Source organism: Tinamus guttatus, unplaced genomic scaffold, assembly GCF_059628265.1.
Source record: "Tinamus guttatus ecotype Peru unplaced genomic scaffold, ASM5962826v1 Tinamus_guttatus_pri_ptg000197l, whole genome shotgun sequence".
Classification (NCBI taxonomy): Eukaryota; Metazoa; Chordata; class Aves; order Tinamiformes; family Tinamidae; genus Tinamus; species Tinamus guttatus.
Window position 1 is genome coordinate 6,902,434 of NW_028288731.1, and position 18,100 is coordinate 6,920,533.

Consider the following 18,100-nt stretch of genomic DNA (forward strand, 5'->3'; position numbering starts at 1 on the left):
TGCCACTGACACCAAACAACTGCTCATGTGCAAAAATGAAGCCATCCACTAGTGTTTAAGGAATACAAATTTTAAGATTTCACGTACAAACAACTTCTGCCAACATCACCAGTACTGAGAGCAAAATGTGAAAACATAACTTATAAGTCATGGACATGCAAACAGTGAACGAGCAGGAAACAGACAAAAATAAGTTAATATTAGCAATAATAAAACAACTTGTACTTATGCTTTGAACTTCTTTTAAAATAAATGGGAAATAATTTAATAGAGAGTATTTAATTTGATATAATTTTATGTCATATATATCATTTAAAATTAGTAACTCAAAAACTTTCAAAATGCTGTCATTACAAACCTTAAGACCTTCTTGGAATTGTTCTGTTTTTTCTTCAATTATCTTTCTGTGCTCTTCAAAGATATCTGGCATTCGAGCATACCACTGAAAAACACTATTGTTGAGTCGCGTGTCTGCTGGTGAAAGGTTCACATAGTCGATCAAGAAAGCAAGACAGTGTACAGCATCCACTAATTTCTGTTCCAATTCAGGCATATCACTTCTTTCTACCTTTTGTATATAGGCCTGGAGAAGAGAAATTAAAAAATAAAGACATACTTTATGTAATCTTATATCAATATCACTTCTTAAGCATTACAAATCTTCTTAAAGAGGAAAAGAGCTATGGTAGCAAAAATGTTGGCCAATTGGACAGGTCAATATTACACCAATATAAAAACTACTTTCTACCCATCAAGTTACAGGAAAAGAATACATGTGAGGACATAATGTGGTATTGGACTTTTTAGGTGGGGATAAGCTGTCCAGTAAGTCTATGCTTCTCTTCTTTTAACAGTAGTTTCTATGCAGCAGGTTATACTCATTGCTTTGGATCTGGAGAATATTGGCCTACTAATAAATATCCAAAAGGAAGATTTATGCGTCTTCCCAGCAATGAGCTGGAAGAACTATTAGGAGAGGTTCAAAGCTGGCATACTGTTGTACACTACACATGAGAACATCTCATCTGGTTTTTGTCCAGCGTAAAACTATGGCATTAAAGACAGCTTTTTAAAAGGAACATACTCCCGCATATATTTCAGCTACTTAGCATTTTATTTTTCACTTAAAAAAATTACTCCAGTTATATCTTGTGTTCAGCTTGATGGCAGTAAAGACTCAAAGCCCTTGGGCCCAAATTCAGCCAGGTGCTCAGGCAAGAACACAGAACAGAGTGTGCTGAACAACAGGAGACTTCAACACGCGATTTGCTCCAGGTGTGTAGGTGAGCGCTTTGCTGGAGTAGAAACTACAGAAGTGGCAACTTCTAGTTACAAAATTCCAAACTCTCCATCTCCTAAATTTAAAATTGTAATTCAACACATAAATGCAAAATTCACAAAAATTCCCAAAGAGTACAAATAACTGTTCTGTTGTGAAGGATAAAACATCTCTTTAACGTCCCTGTATCTTAGGTTTCAAGACCTTAACTAGTCTAGGGCACTAGGAAAGGATGTTTAACCTTTAACATCTAATTCAAGTTTTTGTAATTCAGGTACAGCACCAGAGACTTTAAGAGGGCTGGAATCATATCCATAAAAGCAGACAACTTGGAAATGCTATTGCTTAAGGACGGAACAGTGCTGTTGGTAGCCATTTCTTGCTTGGAGTCATTAAAAGGAAGAGAGTACCTTAAATTCCATTAGTTCATGTGTATTTGATGGAGTAGAAAGGGCTTTTTCTGATATTCTCTCAAACTCATCACAGAGTCTGAAACATATATAAAGCAATATTTCTTTTTTAAATCATCCACAATCAAATCACACACATGCACAACAGCAAAAATGAGATAAAATATGCTTTAAAGATTACAAAATTCAACAATGGAAACAAAAATAAGTACACTTAAATACACACTTTTGGATTGAGATTTACCTCAGGATCACATCTTGATAATCTTTAAACATTTTGGTAATAATTTTTCCACAAATGTTATCTGCCCTGTTTGCCAAAGCATTTATCAGTTCATCGCAATGCAGCTCAAACATTCCTAGACGGAGGTACTGCAATACAAACATAACAGTTACCACAACATCCCATGGCTTTTACCTTGTACTTTTTTCAGGGACTTTGGGAATCTAGTCGTATCTTAAACCTTTCCAGCGAAGAAAGCAAAGGAAAACCAAAAAACTACAGCTAGGAACAATTGTTCTTCCATGTCTGGAATCCAATCTTCATAACACTCTATTGCTTTCTATCTTGATAAATATTGCTACTGCTTCATTATAGAAAGGGCATGTATTCTTTGTAAGGAGACAGCAACAGATGTTGCCTGGTAAAATTACTGAGCTTGAAATACATCTAAAAGGCATAATCATGCAAATGATAAACACCTGAGGATGTGACATGCCCCAGCATTGCTGGGGGACTCTGTTGCCCTGTGAGTATCAGAACGCCACACACAGGGGCACTCATGAAGGACAGGTCAGGGCAGACTAGTCTCACTAGAACTCAGGTTCACATCAAGCACTTCAAGGAAAAAAGTTTAAAGAAAATTCCTTTAGTCTTCTCAAAAACAAATAAACAAAAACAAAGCCAAAAAACATCACAATGAAGATCCTCAGGAGAAACTATGGGATGGCTGGACTTCTTTCTTTTAGGCCTTGACATTGAGGACAGGCATATCCTGAAAGCCTTCACAAGTTCCAGAATGGTATTTAGCAGAAAGAACCATGTCTCACACAAACTGGGCAAATACACCCTATAAATGGTTACTCCAGAAGAACTAGTTCTTCTTCTTAGTACAAAATCAACACTGAAATGATGTCAATATCTCCTTATGAAAATCAGTATAATTTACCTTTCTAGATGTATATTGTATTTCCTTACTGAGTTCCTGGTACTTAGTAATCTCCCTTGTTATTTCCTCAAAAGTATGTTTCTGTGCCAGGAACTTCTCAATGTCCCGATCAGCTTGTTTCTTCACCAACAAGCTGTACTTATCATAAAGCTTGAGATGTTCCATTGGCGCAGCACTTTCTTTGATAATTTCCTCTCTGATCCTCTTCCTGTGTTCATCTAAGACTTCATCCAGGATAACAGGCTTCAAAACTTTTGCAGCATCATCTTTAGGCTTAAAAAAATATTTTCACATTTCAGTTATACACATGACTCATCTCCCAGAAGACAAATACAATAGAAAAATTAATTAAATGTTGTTTTTTCTAGTTAAAGCTTGCTTTTAAATCTAATTTTTACATATAGCTATCTACACTCTATTTCCAAATTTTGTATATCCTAACTTATATGTCTGTGTTCAACAATTAACAAAACAGAGTTGCTTCATTCTGAAATTCAGAAGTCCATATACTAAACAACTTGAAAAAACTATTAAAAATAAATCTAATCTACACTGATTTTATCCTTCCTGGATAGCCACCGCAACTTCAGTTTTGTCATCAACTGAGGAATCTGTAACATTTGAAATACGTAGAAGCCTTCCTGCAAGTGTCAGAAGCTCTGTTTTTTCATGAATTCATACATGCTCAAGATACTTATTTAAATTTTCTTAAATAACTCCATTTTTCATTCTTAAAATACAAATTGCTACTAAGGAGAAAGAGCAATAGTATCTCTAAATGGCAGTCATTCAGGAAAAAAACATTCACATCCCACAGCTCACTAGGAAACAACCAAGAGGCACTAAAGGACATTCTCTTGACTCTCTGTTAAAAACTAACACTGACAGTAACATGCAGCTCCAAAATAAGTAGGGGAAAATTACTTTTCTTACCCACCTGGATAATCTGGGTTTTTTTGACCTAAAAAAAATTCTAAATTGCTTTAAAATATTTTCCATTTTTTAAGGGATAGTCTAATCACAACAATCTGTATTTAAGATAACAATATCCTTCTCATTATCAAAATAGAAGAAACTTTCCAGCATACGGTAGAATCACATTTAAATACATCAGCTTTGGTTTTAGCATACAATACCCTTACAGGAGTAATTGAGACAATAACACAAAGAAGAAACTAGTTCTCTCCTGGCTCTCTATTCGCTTATAGAACAGTGATACTAATAAATACTAAAAGATGCTAATAAAGCTAAGATGATTTCAAAACGTTTCAAATGTACTAAAAGCATAGTATCATGACACATATTATGTGACTTCTGTCAGTAGGACTATTCCTCAAAGTACTTAGGAAGTAAATACAGCAGCAATATAAAAGAAAATATAAACATGAAAGTTGTAATTTCTTACCCATTTAGAAAATAATTTGGTCTCAACTCTTGGTATGTCACTGAGAGCTTTAATCATAACAGTATAAACATTCAGTAATATATCCTCACAGTTACTGAAGCTAGGTTCAAATTTAATGCAGTCATCCTCAAGAATTAACCTCAGGATGAAACCTGGATGTTCGTAGGCGAGGACTGATTTCTTAAGATTAAAAAGAATAAAAAAAAGAGTAAAATTTTAGCTAATAATCAAAGGATCACTAAGAATTACTCCAGCATATACACCTTAAATTGTTGGGATATTTATTGCAAATGTCATGCCATAATCATAATGAAATTACATATGCAAATGGAAAATATATTTAATAAAATTCACATTCAAATGACATTCATTGATATGAAATGTAATATGCTATTTTTCAGTAGGCACAAGAAGCAGCCTCTACACACTAGCCAAAACTTTGCTAAGGTTGTTGCCACACACTGAGGCAGAGGAGCTTTACAGTGTTAGCCCTCACAACTGTAGTAATGTGGGCATTACTGTATTACTAGACTATATTAGACTGCAATACCTCTATTCATCCTCTGAAGCACTCAATACTAATCTACTTACTTTAAAAGATCTGCTTCCAATTTTAGTTGCTGCACACGAATCTGACTCACAAAAACTAATCTGAGAAGATCATATTTGCACTACAGACAGTCTCTTTTATAGTATAGATTCTGATGTATCCTGGTATAAGAATTTTCATATGCTTTTATCCCTGGTGGCATAACTGATTTTTTCGTATCTTTAATCTGTGTATGACTTTTCTTAACTTTTCTCTCTCTGCCAACATATTCTAACTACTTTTAAATATAAATAGGAGGAATAAAGAGATTTTTATCACCATTCAGGAGCATAAGATTGCTATTAGAAAGTACAAAATTAAAGAATAAGTACATCTTACTAATGATCACAGAAAACAGTGCTACAGACATTCAAGTTCACTCAATTCAGAGACTTTGGGGACAGAAGACTGGACTAATTACTATTTATGAAAGAATTAAAAACATATACTCTCTACGGCATGATTCCTTACTGCTTTATTTTCCCTGGCTGATATTCCATCCACACTAACTCTAGTTGGAGCTCTGTGGGTATATGAGGTCTTGCCCATATATACCCACATACTGCAGCTGAACAACAATCCAGCTGCACTCGAAGACATCAAACATCAAGGAGATACACTTATCTCCATGACAGACATGATAGACGTGAGTATCAAAGAGAAAGTCTTCTTTCTTTATTTTTTTGCCCAAAACTATGCTGCCTAATCATGTAATAAACACCAACAGCAGACAGGTGATGCCTGTCGTTTTTACAGATGAGGATTATGGACAGGTAGCTCTACAACAATGCAAGATGCACATGGCCTACACATTAATGAACTTCTCTTCTAAGGCTTACTGACTGCAGCATGTTCGTGAAGTTACTAGACATAAAATATGTTTCCCTTCTCACATAACAGAAAAGTAAGGTGCTTTGTGTTATTTTTTTAACTCCATTAAAAAAATAATGCACCTCTAAAATATTTTTTTTTCCAAGGAGGTATCTGCCACCATAGTTCATGCTGTCTTTTAATTTTTTTTCAGAAAAAAAGTAAAATGAAAAGGAAAGAACTATTTATCTACATGGGCAAGCAATGTTGCTAGTATGGGCATGAAAGACTACTTACTGCAGGCTGAACGATTAAATCTGTGAAGTCCTGAATTGAATACAATAGTAAGCTTTCCAGCTGACGAGTCATTAAAGTGGCAGCACAACTGAAGAAAGATGCGAACGCAGCACTGTTGGTACTGCTGGGTATTTGCTTTTTCCGATTACCTTGGTAAAAGATATTCTGCACTTCTGGAAACCACCTTAAAAGAACATAGTATTTTAAGGTTTTTAGAGAGATTGCTATAAACAAGCACAGGTTTTTAAGTTAATTACTAGACATGCATATATTATAAGCAGTCAATAGATGCACTTGGAAAACCATAGCTTAGCTTAAGAAGTTCATGAAAATGCTATCTCCTATTAGGGAATCACATTTAAGATATAAGATACTATGACAGCTAGATCTGCTGTGTTGCTTTGTCTCCTATATCTCGGGTCAAGAGAGGTCAGAAAGGCTTCAGAGGCACCACACTGAAGTGCCAGCAACAATGCAAGTCTTTAAACAACCCTGTAACTTCGGGGGATGTTAAGACTGAAAAATGAAGGGAATGAAATCAGCTCTATTACGCGGTTTTAGAAAAAGGGTAGAATAAAGCGCTTGAAGTGTGTAGCCTTAATCTAAGAGCACAAAAGTATCATCTGGGTCAGGGAGAAATACATCTAAAAAAAGCAAAGTCTATAAGTAACCATCATAGACAAAGGCTGAAATAAAAATTGGGAATACAGTAGTGTCGAGAATTGTTTCATTCAATAGAATCTGAAATGGTAGAATAGTAGTAATAAATAATTGCAGGAAGCAAGGAAGCATTATTGATTAACGAACATAAATAATACAGTTTGGCTATCAATATCTGCAAAGAAAGATAAAAATAATTTTGATGCTTTATTTGAAACTCTGAAGTATACTGAGTGCACTGTTGGAAAAATAGTGGGTTTGTTTCTTTTTCGGTATCTCAAACTGGATGTACAAACATTACACTCAAATATTTTGTTTTAAAATACTTAAACATAATCTGCAATGTCAATGGTTCTTATAAATATGACATTCTTTAGATGACTCTGCTCTCAGAGAGAGTCATAAAACTGAGTAGATACTAACATGGCAGTTATATTTTAAATTGCTATACCTTATTTATAGTATTTTTTTCATTTATTTCTCTCTTCAGCATTCGGTATTTTAGGTGGTTATGCCTCCATTAAGTTAAAATACTTTTTAAAAATCCTTCAAAGAATAGAGCACAAAAGAGATCTCAAAATAAAAGTTTTTGTCATAACACATTAAAAACATATACTGTTAGTGTAATGACTCCAAAATTCAGAATTTTTTAAAAAAGTACAGATCATGATAATATGCTAAATATTTACACAGCTCTGTTTGTCTGTAAGCCTCAGAGAATTCTACAATATGGCACCCCTTTCTTCAATATGCACAGTTAAAATGGGTCATGCCTTCTGCTCCTGTAAAATTTGGACTTCCAAAAGCATAAAATGGAAAAGTTGAAGGTATCACTATAGCATTAAAAGATATGGATACACTGGATCATACTTCCTAGACAGAATCACTTTGGAATTTCCTATTTCCCTCATGGCTTTAATCTGGAAAGACGAGAGTTCCGCAGCTCCCTGTTTATTGCGAAATATTTCCGTATCAATAAGGCGTAAATCTCTGAAACAGAACACAACATGAATATTTTAGAATCATATTCACAATACTTTGTCATTCGCTTTCTTGTTTCCATAGATTTTTTTCATATACCACATTCAAAATATATTTAAAAACTTGTTTATAATGCCTTCAAAAATTATTTAAAGATTTAAGGGTTATTTTCAGAAATTATCTTGTATTATTTCAGGACATATGGTTTCAGAATCACATGTAAGCACTGCAGTACTGTCTCTATGCATGACATTAAGCTGCAGATATAATTACAAACATACATAAATTATTATTATGTATTATTATTATATATATACATATATATATACACATTTATAGATTTTAGATTTAGATATATACACATAGACATACAATTACATATATACATTTGAGCATATGAATGAGTATTTTCAGAATCAGAGCTAATGTAAATGGTACTCATATCAAGGCTCATAAGTTAAAACCGCTGAATGCTTTAAACAGCATTCCTTTCTAGAACTCAATATATTTTACAAATATATAAAATGATATAAAACTTGTATAGAAATATTATTTTCAATATTTATAAAGACAACTAACCAAGTTTTGTCTACTACTATGCAGATGCAATAGCAGAAAAGAGGCACTCCTTGCAAATTACTAGAGCAATTGCACCTGGCCTGGCCTGATCATTTCATTTCTTTCCTATCACCAGTCAAGAAAGCAGATTGGTCTGCTCTGGAAAGCAAAAAATAACGGCCCACCTAATGTATTTTCACAGAATCACAGTCTCTCAGAAGGGTTGAGGTTGGAAGGGGCCTCTAGAGACCATCCAGTCCAGCCCCTGCTCCAGCAGGGACACCCAGAGCAGGGACACAGGGTGGCAGCCAGGCGGGTTTGAAGATCTCCAGAGAAGGAGCCTCCACAGCCTCTCTGGGCAGCCTGTGCCAGGGCTCTGGCACCCTCACAGCAAAGAAGTTCTTCCTCACATGGAGGTGGAACTGCCTGGGGTTCAGCTTGCACCCATTACCCCTTGCCCTGTCACTAGCCACCACCAAGGAGAGTTTGGCCCCATTTTCTTTACATTCTCTCTCTACTTGTACATATAGATCAGATCACCCCTCAGCCTTCTCCTCGACAGGCTAAACAGGCCCCGCTCGCTCAGTCTTTCCTCACACGATGGCTGCTCCAGTCCCTTCACCATCTTCCTGTCCCTGCGCTGGCCCCTCTCTAGCAGCTCCACGTCCCTCTTGTCCTGGGGAGCCCAGAGCTGCCCCCAATGCTCCAGGTGCCTCCCCAGAGCTGAGCAGAGGGGCAGGATCCCCTCCCTCGCCCGCTGCCAACGCTCCTCCTGCTGCAGCCAGGAGCCCATGGGCCTTCCTGGCCACGAGGGCACGTTGCTGCCTCATGGGGAACTTGGTGTCAACCAGGACTTCCAAATCCCTCTCCAATTTTCTTTTGACAGGAAGACAGACTAACGTAAGAGGAAGTCTGACCAAAGAAAGACCACAAAAAAACCTCAAAGTTAAGGCTTGTCAGAGTCTGCAGAATTAAAAGAAAATAAACAAGAGTACTTGGGTAAGATAAGATCATAGCATAAGATCATAGTAGCTCTGTTCTGGAACTTTTCTGCACAAAAGAACAGGCTGTAGAAAAAAAAAAAGAGAGAAAAAGTAACATACTGTTAAATCCAGGTGGCATTTCAGCCAAGCTCTAAAGAATATCAAGTATGAAATAGCTACATTTTTAACTTTGATGTTAAGCTTCTTGGTTAAAAGTGCCTAGATACCAGACGAAAAGATGATGGTATATGTGACAGTTTTTGAAATGGTTCCATGTCAGTTCTGGAGAAGTATGGATAAGAAAGCTTCACCTCTATAGAGCAAAAGCTGGCAGAAATTCTTCAGAACACAAAGTTAGAGGGCACGTAGGCAAATAAAACATAGTGAAAATAATGGATTTTGAACAAAGAAGTCATATCCACAACCAATCTCCTGATATTTAGTGCAGCAGTCAAAAATATAGTATGTGACTTGGAAATTGTAAGATGTCTCCAACCATGTTTTTCTTATATGGATTCCAAAATCATTGAGCACTGTTCGAGCAAATAAAGTTCTGCCACTAAACGTCAACCATAATAGCTGAAAAGCTAGGAGATATAGATAACACGTACCTAAATGAAGTCTCCCACAAATGTAGAACTGCTAGTATTGTAGGATTTACTGCATGCAAATTTTCTTTTATGTAACTGTATGCTGACAAGAAAGATTTGTTCCAAGGTTTTGGCACCACTTCAATTCTAGAAAACAAAAAGCATACTACAATGTATATAGCTGTCCTAAGAATCAATAGTTTGTACTCTGTTTTAAGATAATTGTTTTGCATCCAGAAAGCTTAGAATTTAGAAAATAAATCTAGTCTTCTGCTTCTTTTATTTAGATCTTAAAAATACTTTTTTATTTAAAAAATTTTTACTTGTAGCTGTGCCAATTTCTATAGCAGCTGATGTTACTGTTGAAATACTAATACAACTAATACTGTTGAAATTACATTTTAAGAAACATACACTGTAACTATTTTTGTGTTACTAATTGTAACTGTAGTTCTTCAGTAGGGACTTACGTGTCCAGGAACCATTCACTGAACAATTTTATTTTGTACATATAGCACATTACTTTACATCTCCCTGTGTTTTTTCCACATCTTCCTGAATATTTCTAGAGTGATACCACGAAACAAAGCGCGATACTCTAACCGCCCCCTCAGATCCTTTTGCCTCACATCAAATCTCAGACTGATAACTTATATATTGAACATCCTGCTAGTGCAGACAATCAGTACGTTCTTGGCAGGACTCAGCAAACTGGCAATCATCTCAAACTGGGGTGATTTCTAGTTAACAGCTCGGGTATTCCCCTACACGAGCTTCTTGGCAAACCTCACTCAACTGGTGGTGGTGTTGACAGTGTGCTTACTGCGTAGGCACCCATTTTCATACCAATAATAATAATAATAATAATCTATGACTGCAATGGGGCACAGCAGTTATGAAAGTGCTCCAGTAGGTAGTCAGCAAAACTACACAGTCAGTAAGTTCATGAGAAGTAATACCATGAGGCTACTCAAACACTGATGATAATCTTTCCTAGTATTTTACAATGACAAACAACTAATCTAAGAATTATTCAGCCACAAACATTTTGTCTCTCCTCCAAGATTTTGCTTTCCTCAAATAAGATTATTTGAGATGACTTAGAAGTGAAATATGTGGGGAAAAAAAATCAGTAAACAGTAACAGATGGTAGAAGAAAAATGACTTCTGTTCCATATATGGACAAATTTAACCTCAGTTTACAAAATAGTAACTGCTTTTTATTTCCAACAGAAGAGCACATTTCTAAGGGAAAAGCAAAAACACTCTTGAGAAGTAGCTCTTGTAGTTGCAGAACATTTACTCCCATCTCCATAACTAAGTACTACTACTACTACCACAAAAAAAGATATAAAATAAAATCTTTATACATTTGTCAGTAAATATGCATTCTATTTAAGACAGAAAAAAAATGCCAATAGAAGAGAAAAAAACATGAAATTTTTCGACATCTATCTTTCATATCTAGAAGCAAGTTTCACATTTTTAGTACTGTTAAAGGAATAAGATTGTTATTAACCCATTATGGAATTTTTTTACTTTTGGCTTTCAGAGAATTGTAGAAAAGTTGAGGTTGAAAGGGGTCTCTGGAGATCATCCAGTCCAGCCTCTGTTCAAAGCAGAGTCACCTACAGCAGGTTGCTCAGGATCATGTTTTTGAGCATCTCACAGCCTCTCTGGGCAAGCTGTTTCAGTGTTCAACCACTCTCACCATAAAAAGCTTTTTTCTTATGTTCATAAGGAACTTCCTGTGTTTCAGCTTATACCCACTGCCTCTTGTCCTGTCACTGGGCTCCTCTGAAAAGAGTCTGGCTCCATATTCTTTACATCCTCCCTTCAGATATTTAGATCCTTCCCGTGCTGCCTGTTCCCTGAGCTCTCTCGGCCTTTTCTCATATCACAGATGTGCTTCCTCATATCTTAGTAGCTTGACCTGCTGCAGTAGTTTCATTTCTCTCTTGTCCTGGGTAGCTTGTAACTGGACACAGCACTGGAGGTTGGCCTCACCAGTGCTGAGCAGAGGGAAGGAATCACTGCGCCAGCAGTGCTCTGCCTAGTGCGGCCACAAGGGCAGGTTTCTGGCTCATATTCAGCTTGTTGCTCACCAGGACCCTCAGGTTCTTTTTTGCAAAGCTGCTTTCAGGCTGGCCAGCCACAAGGCTGTACTGGTGCATGAGGGAACACCTCCCCATGTGCAGGGCTTTGCACTTCCCTTAGTTGAACTTGGTAACATTCCTATTTGCCCAACTCTCCAGCTTGTCGGGATGCCTCTGAATGGCTGCACACTCCCCCAAAGCATCAGCCACTCCTCCCAGCTTTGTATTATCATCAAATTTGCTGAAGGTGCACTCTGCCCCATCATCCAGATCAGTAATGATGAAATTGGAGTCACTACTGGAGTCAGTACTGACTTCTGGGATTCACTGCTAACTATTAGCCTCCAACTAGACCTCTTATCACAGATCACAACCCTCTAAATTTGGGCTTTCGGACAGTTTTCAATGCACCTCACTGTCTGCTCATCTAGCCAATGGTTCATCAGCTTATCTATGAGTATGCTGTGGGAAGCAGTGTTGAAAGCCTTGCTGAAGTCAAGGTAGACAAAATCCACAGCTCTTCTCTACATAGCGGGTCACCTCATGATAGAAAGCTATTGCTATACAGCAGACTTTTTAAGGCAAATGTGAATCTAGATAGTCCTTTACTCTAAATAAACATCAAATCTATCTACCATTACAATTTGGATGTTGATGCATACTGGAAAACCAAACAATGCATCTATTATTGTTTTTAATGAATAGCTGAATTATTTGGAAGAACAAGACAGATTTGTGCTGCTCCAGATAGATTTACTATCTTAAACCTGCATATATTGAACCAAACTATCATCATCTGTAAACAAGCCAAATTTTTCACTGAAATCAAGTGCAGGGCACATCCTTGTTGCAGTAAGTACAATGCAATTTACACAGAAGGATTCAGACTGCTATATCCCATTTTCAAGTGCTCTGAGACTTAAAATGTTATATGCTGCAAAAGAAAATTAATTTCCAGCAATTATCCAAGGTAGAAACATTTTCCATAATTTCCTCTAAGGATGTTGCATAATCATTTTTGAATTTACATAACTAAGTCTTATTTACTTTTATTATTTTTTGCCATACCCCAACTCTGTCTCTACCTCAGACGTTACGCTATTGCATTAATCTCTAGTCAGTGGTTTTTGGACAAAAACATTTCCTTACTCTGCACGATGAGGCGGGAGAAAACCTTTCTTCTTGTCTTCATCTTTTTCCCTGGGGTCTCTTAAAACAAAGTCAACTAGAAAAAGTGTAAAAATAAGCCAAAATATAAGTAAACTTAGCAAAAGAATAAGGACAACCAAGGGGACTAAACGCTCAACTCATTTATATGAGCAATTTTTCCTGAATATACATGAAAAGGGATTCCATAGAAAGCTATACTATTAAAATAGGATTTATAAAAGAACATTTAAAACAAATCTTAAAAGATCAAAAATACTGAACAATATTAGCTTTCAGTATTACAAGGATAAGATAATGTGAGCAGTGCTTTTATTAAAATGTGCACCTAACACCTAGGAAGATACTTATATAATGCTTCAACAACAGTAGATGTCAACAGGTAAGAGTACTCAACAATGAACATTTCTGAAGAGGAAAACACCTGAAATTTACCTATAGACTTTTTTACACTCAAAAGATAGTCTTCTTTCATTTCATCAGACAGCAAATGTACACTTTCCTCAAGCACTTTCAGACGTGGTGGAATTAAAGCTAAGACATGATCTAGCCATGATTTCTCCATTGGAGCCACATTTTCTGTATCAATTCCATGGTGAATGTAATAGTAGTATTTCTGCAGGATAAAATAATAAGATCATGGTTATATACAGTACCAGACAGTCACTGCTACCTCAGGTTTAGTTAGATATACGGACTTGCTTAGTAAAAGTATATTTAATTAGTACTAAGGACTGGCTTACACAGTAAATTACATGTACTTAGTAAATCTAAGCAAATACCTTCATCAGCTTGTCAAAAGCTATTAGGAAAAACGATCATAAAAAAGAGCTGAGACGGAAAAGCACAGTACAGAATCATATTCTTTATCCCAGTTCTCTGAGGAGAGCTAAGTAACAAAAATTGCTGTAAAGATCAGACATGACTCCTTGAAATCAGATTTATATAAAAAAGACAATTATGGTGAGCTGACTTTACAATAGCACTGTTTCAGTGACAGTCCTTTCCTTAAATACATTTCCAGTGTGTACTCATCTACCACAGTATTCCAGCATGATCATTTTTATCCCCAATACTTAGATCTGGACTGTATGGTCTAAGAGAAGTCTCCAGAGCTTCAAATGAATCCAAAACTTACAGGTAATGCATTGCTCAGAAATATATGGAGCAATATGAAAATATAATCACAAATACATCTGATTGTATGCCATCATTTAATTAGGTGTGTGAAATATATAAATATATATGTATATATACTGATGTAGAAAATTTGTTGCCAAATATAAAAATGAATCTACATTATCAAAAAATACATTAGAAATAATACATTGAAGTGAAACTAATAGCAGAAGAACATGTCAGTTCCAATCACCTGTCACGGTATCAAACATCTCTCATGGTATCAATCACCTTGTCTGTATTTACAATAAATAACTGGCTTTATATTTTATTTAATATTAATTAAATAAAATATTTAATATTTATATATAATATTATACATAAATTAATATTTAATATTATATAAAATATTCGCATGGTTTAATTATATTAATTCAATTAATATAATTTAATATTTTCATAGAAAAGCATCTTTGACTACCAAAATATCTTTCTCTGCTGCTAGAGAAGAATCTGTTCCTGGAGGCTGGGTTCCATCAAGGGATGGAAGCTGCTTCTCAGAACCCTCTTCCTGCCTAGCAAAAAAAGAACAGAGCATGTATCATATTCTTCAGAAGCATGGCCAACCTACATGTCAGCTGTACACAAACAAAACAAAAGAGATAAAGGGCACCATTTTACAATGAGCTTAAGGCATCCTAATGTAAAAACAACTGTGAAGCAGGTGATCAAGTTTGTGTTTTTACCTTACGAGTTGAAAACTCGTGATATACTGGTGACACAAATCAGAAGTATGTATATGAATGTAATCTTTAACTTTTTTTTTCCACCAATCTAATTTTTAAATTTGATCCATCTACCAAAAAGTAAAAATACATATTCAAAGATGAAAATACTCACAATATAATGTTAACAAGGGCACTTCTAAAATGCTCGCCTTTCTTCAGATGGCTGCTTTTCTGCAGCTTAGAAGTTGATGGTCCAGCAACCACTTCACTGTCTGCAGAATCCTGAATCTTGCGTCTCTTACATCTTGTCTCCAAATATTTTCCTTGCAGAAAAGACATTTTGAAATTAAGTCTTATGAATCCAAATGCGTTGTGCATATACTTAATTTCCGAGTGTTTTTAAATAGTACTAAATGTTAGCCTTACCAGGTAAATACACTTTTTTTGCAGTAAAATCATCTGATTCGTCATCTTTCTGTTCTTTCCTCAGATGGAATGAAGGACAAGTCTGCTGCCACAATGGCTTAGACCTTGTCTAGAATAAATATTTTATTATTTTAGTTTTATACTTGCTGTAGGTGCTACTAACACATACCTTAAAAGATCTTAAATGAAGTAAGCCAAAAGACTATAACCTGATACACACCAGTAAGAAGGCAGCATAAAAAAAACGCAGCCTGTTACCCAGATCATGAGAGAGATGCGTAAGTTTATATCTGCAGTTATTCATTTACTCTCTTGTTTTATGCATATCTTCAAGCTTGTTCAAATCCTCTACTTTCCATATTTTCAAGTAGTGACGTAATTTCCAAATACTGATTTTTTTTTCAAATATAGATTAAATACACAGTATGTGTGTGTGTGTGCATAGTGCAAAGAGAGAGATTATATACATTATTAAACTTCAGTATAAATTTAAAACAGAACGGTCTTTACCCAACCATGCTCTGAGGTGTATTCGAAAATGAAAGCTTTCAAAAAAGCCAACACAACTACCTGAGGCAACTGTGGGAGACACTGCACTGCTTTCTTTGCTGATTTCTCTTTGCCACTTGGTCTGCTCTTGAAAATAGAAGGAAAATCACAAATAAATATCTAAATTTCTAGTGAATGTCTTGGATGTTAGAAAAGTTTTGATAAATTACTGAGTAGCAAAAGAAAACACAGTAATTAAAAAAGTGCCCATCAAAATACTCCTAGACATCATTACCTTATTTATGCTTCATGATGAAACAGAAGAGAGGAAGAAAAAAGGCGGAGGGGGGAAATTCAAGTGCTGAAATCAGTTTTTTGAGGTTGGCGTCAAAAAAGCGAGGGGTAATTATTGACCACTGAGTAACTGATACTCGTCATAATACATTGCCTCTGTTACATATGACCATATCCTGCATTCATTTGTTCCCTCCCTTCCAGGGCGGTGAGAGATAGAAAATGGAGCATGAAATTTTTATGGGAAGTTCCTAACTCCCCTTGGGGAAAGGAAGGAAAACCGGCAGAGCAAAGGCATCACGGTGACACCAGCACCTAAACCTGAGGGTCAGCTACCACTTTAGTCCAACACTGACCTCCGCATGAGACATCGGAGCACCCTCTGACCATACCCAGAATTTCGGGTAGCGTGTTTTAGCAGGGTACTGCACCCTATAGACACACAGGACAATCCAGTGGCAAAATTATTTAAATTTGTCTCTGACATGAGCGCTTTCTGTGCTCCTTTCTTCCTTACCCACACCAATACTAGCTCTTTTCCTGCTCCTGCACTTGCAATAATACTGCTCATCTATTCCACAACCAGCCTCACCCTGATTTGGTTCTTATACAAAGACTACAGAAGGGAGAAAAGAAGAACAGAAAATGTTTGTAGACAGAAAGATTTGCATGACAGGTCTGCTTTTTGTCTGGTATTTCAAACAGCTTTAACTCTACCAGGAAAATAGGAAACGATCTATTTCTTTGTAATCTAACATACTCAACGGCAAATAGAGCAACGCTACAAAGCAGGTATCACCTGTCTTTTGTAATGGAAGAGTGAGCACATCTCTTAGCAGCATCTGTGCTACATCACAAAACTAATTCCTTCCTAAACTCTTACGTAGCCTATGCAGAGTTTTTTAGTGTGGACACAGCGCTGCACAAACACAGCTATCACGGAATCATAGAAGAAAGAGCTATAGAAATTCTAAAAGAGTAGTATCCTTTCCCCGGCATGATAAGGACCATAATGTCAATCCTCACACCTTCCTTGAACACTTAAGAGAAACCTGGATATTTGCACAGACATCAGGAGCACAAAAATGACTTTTCTTTGCGCATCCTGCAGCTTCACCTGGATTTTGTGCAGTCGAAAGGCAGAGACGCAGTGCCACTATTTACACCCCTGAGCTGCTGCTGCTGCTGCTAAAACCGGCGTGGAAACTTAGTGCCTTGAAGGGAGCACCGAGATTCTCAAAGGTTATGTTGTAAACTTAATATTGGCAACAAGATCCGCCCCCAGATGTGCCTCTCGCCTTGGATTTGCGCTGCTGAAGCGATTAAAACAAGCCGGCCAAGGCCCTGGGTGCTCTCACCCGCTGCTCCGGGACAGCGTCGCGCCCCGGCAGAGCACGAGGGTTTGTTTGACTGACATGGGAAAAAAGCTTTGCAATTGCAAACTTTCAATTCAAGCCGGTTGTTAAGCCGATGTTAAAAACCTGTTTTAAGAGAAACAAAAAAATATACTTTTCGGATCCCCACCAGACCTCCTCACCCGGCCAGGGCCGCACAGAGGGCTGAGCGAGGGGTAGCAGGACAGAGCCGCGTCCCCCAGCCCCGCTACCTGCTCGGCGCTCATCTCAGGAGCGGCGGCGCGCGCCGCGCAGCAGCGGACACGAAGCGAGGCGCGGAACGAGGCGCCCGGGGGCACGGAGCGAGGCGCGGAACGAGGCGCGGAGCGGTGCGCGGAACGAGGCGCCCAGCGGGGCGCCCAGCGCGGCGCCGCGGCCCTGCCGGGGCTACGCCGTCGCCTAGCAACAGCTCCGCGCGCCCGCTAACGGCCGCCTCGCGCACAAAGGCAGCGGCGAAGCTGATTGGCCCTGGGGGCGCAGAGGGCGGGGTCCGCCCGGGCGGTGCCGTTGCCTAGCAGCGGCTCCGCGCGCGCGCTGACGGCCGCCTCGCGAACAAAGGCAGCGGCGAAGCTGATTGGCCCTGGGGGCGCCGTGGGCGGGGCCTGCCCCTCCCCCGCCCGCGTGGCCGTTGCTGAGGCAGCGGCGGGGGGGGGGCG

General features: G+C 37.7%; 1 protein-coding gene across 1 annotated transcript in view; it reads right to left on the bottom strand.

Annotated features, from left to right (window-relative positions):
- DNAH7 (dynein axonemal heavy chain 7) overlaps positions 1 to 17,671 on the bottom strand; it is an 86,109-nt gene extending 68,438 nt beyond the window's left edge. The window contains exons 1-15 of the mRNA XM_010219510.2: positions 17,657 to 17,671; positions 15,838 to 15,903; positions 15,268 to 15,376; positions 15,014 to 15,164; positions 14,595 to 14,688; positions 13,430 to 13,610; positions 12,977 to 13,052; positions 9,753 to 9,878; positions 7,490 to 7,609; positions 5,960 to 6,143; positions 4,264 to 4,443; positions 2,859 to 3,131; positions 1,934 to 2,061; positions 1,690 to 1,768; positions 359 to 583 (exon numbers count right to left, since the gene is read on the bottom strand). Coding sequence (XP_010217812.2) covers positions 359 to 583; positions 1,690 to 1,768; positions 1,934 to 2,061; positions 2,859 to 3,131; positions 4,264 to 4,443; positions 5,960 to 6,143; positions 7,490 to 7,609; positions 9,753 to 9,878; positions 12,977 to 13,052; positions 13,430 to 13,610; positions 14,595 to 14,688; positions 15,014 to 15,164; positions 15,268 to 15,376; positions 15,838 to 15,903; positions 17,657 to 17,671 — 2,007 coding nt within the window. The remainder of the gene's footprint in view (positions 1 to 358; positions 584 to 1,689; positions 1,769 to 1,933; positions 2,062 to 2,858; positions 3,132 to 4,263; positions 4,444 to 5,959; positions 6,144 to 7,489; positions 7,610 to 9,752; positions 9,879 to 12,976; positions 13,053 to 13,429; positions 13,611 to 14,594; positions 14,689 to 15,013; positions 15,165 to 15,267; positions 15,377 to 15,837; positions 15,904 to 17,656) is intronic.
- Positions 17,672 to 18,100: the final 429 nt, after the last annotated feature.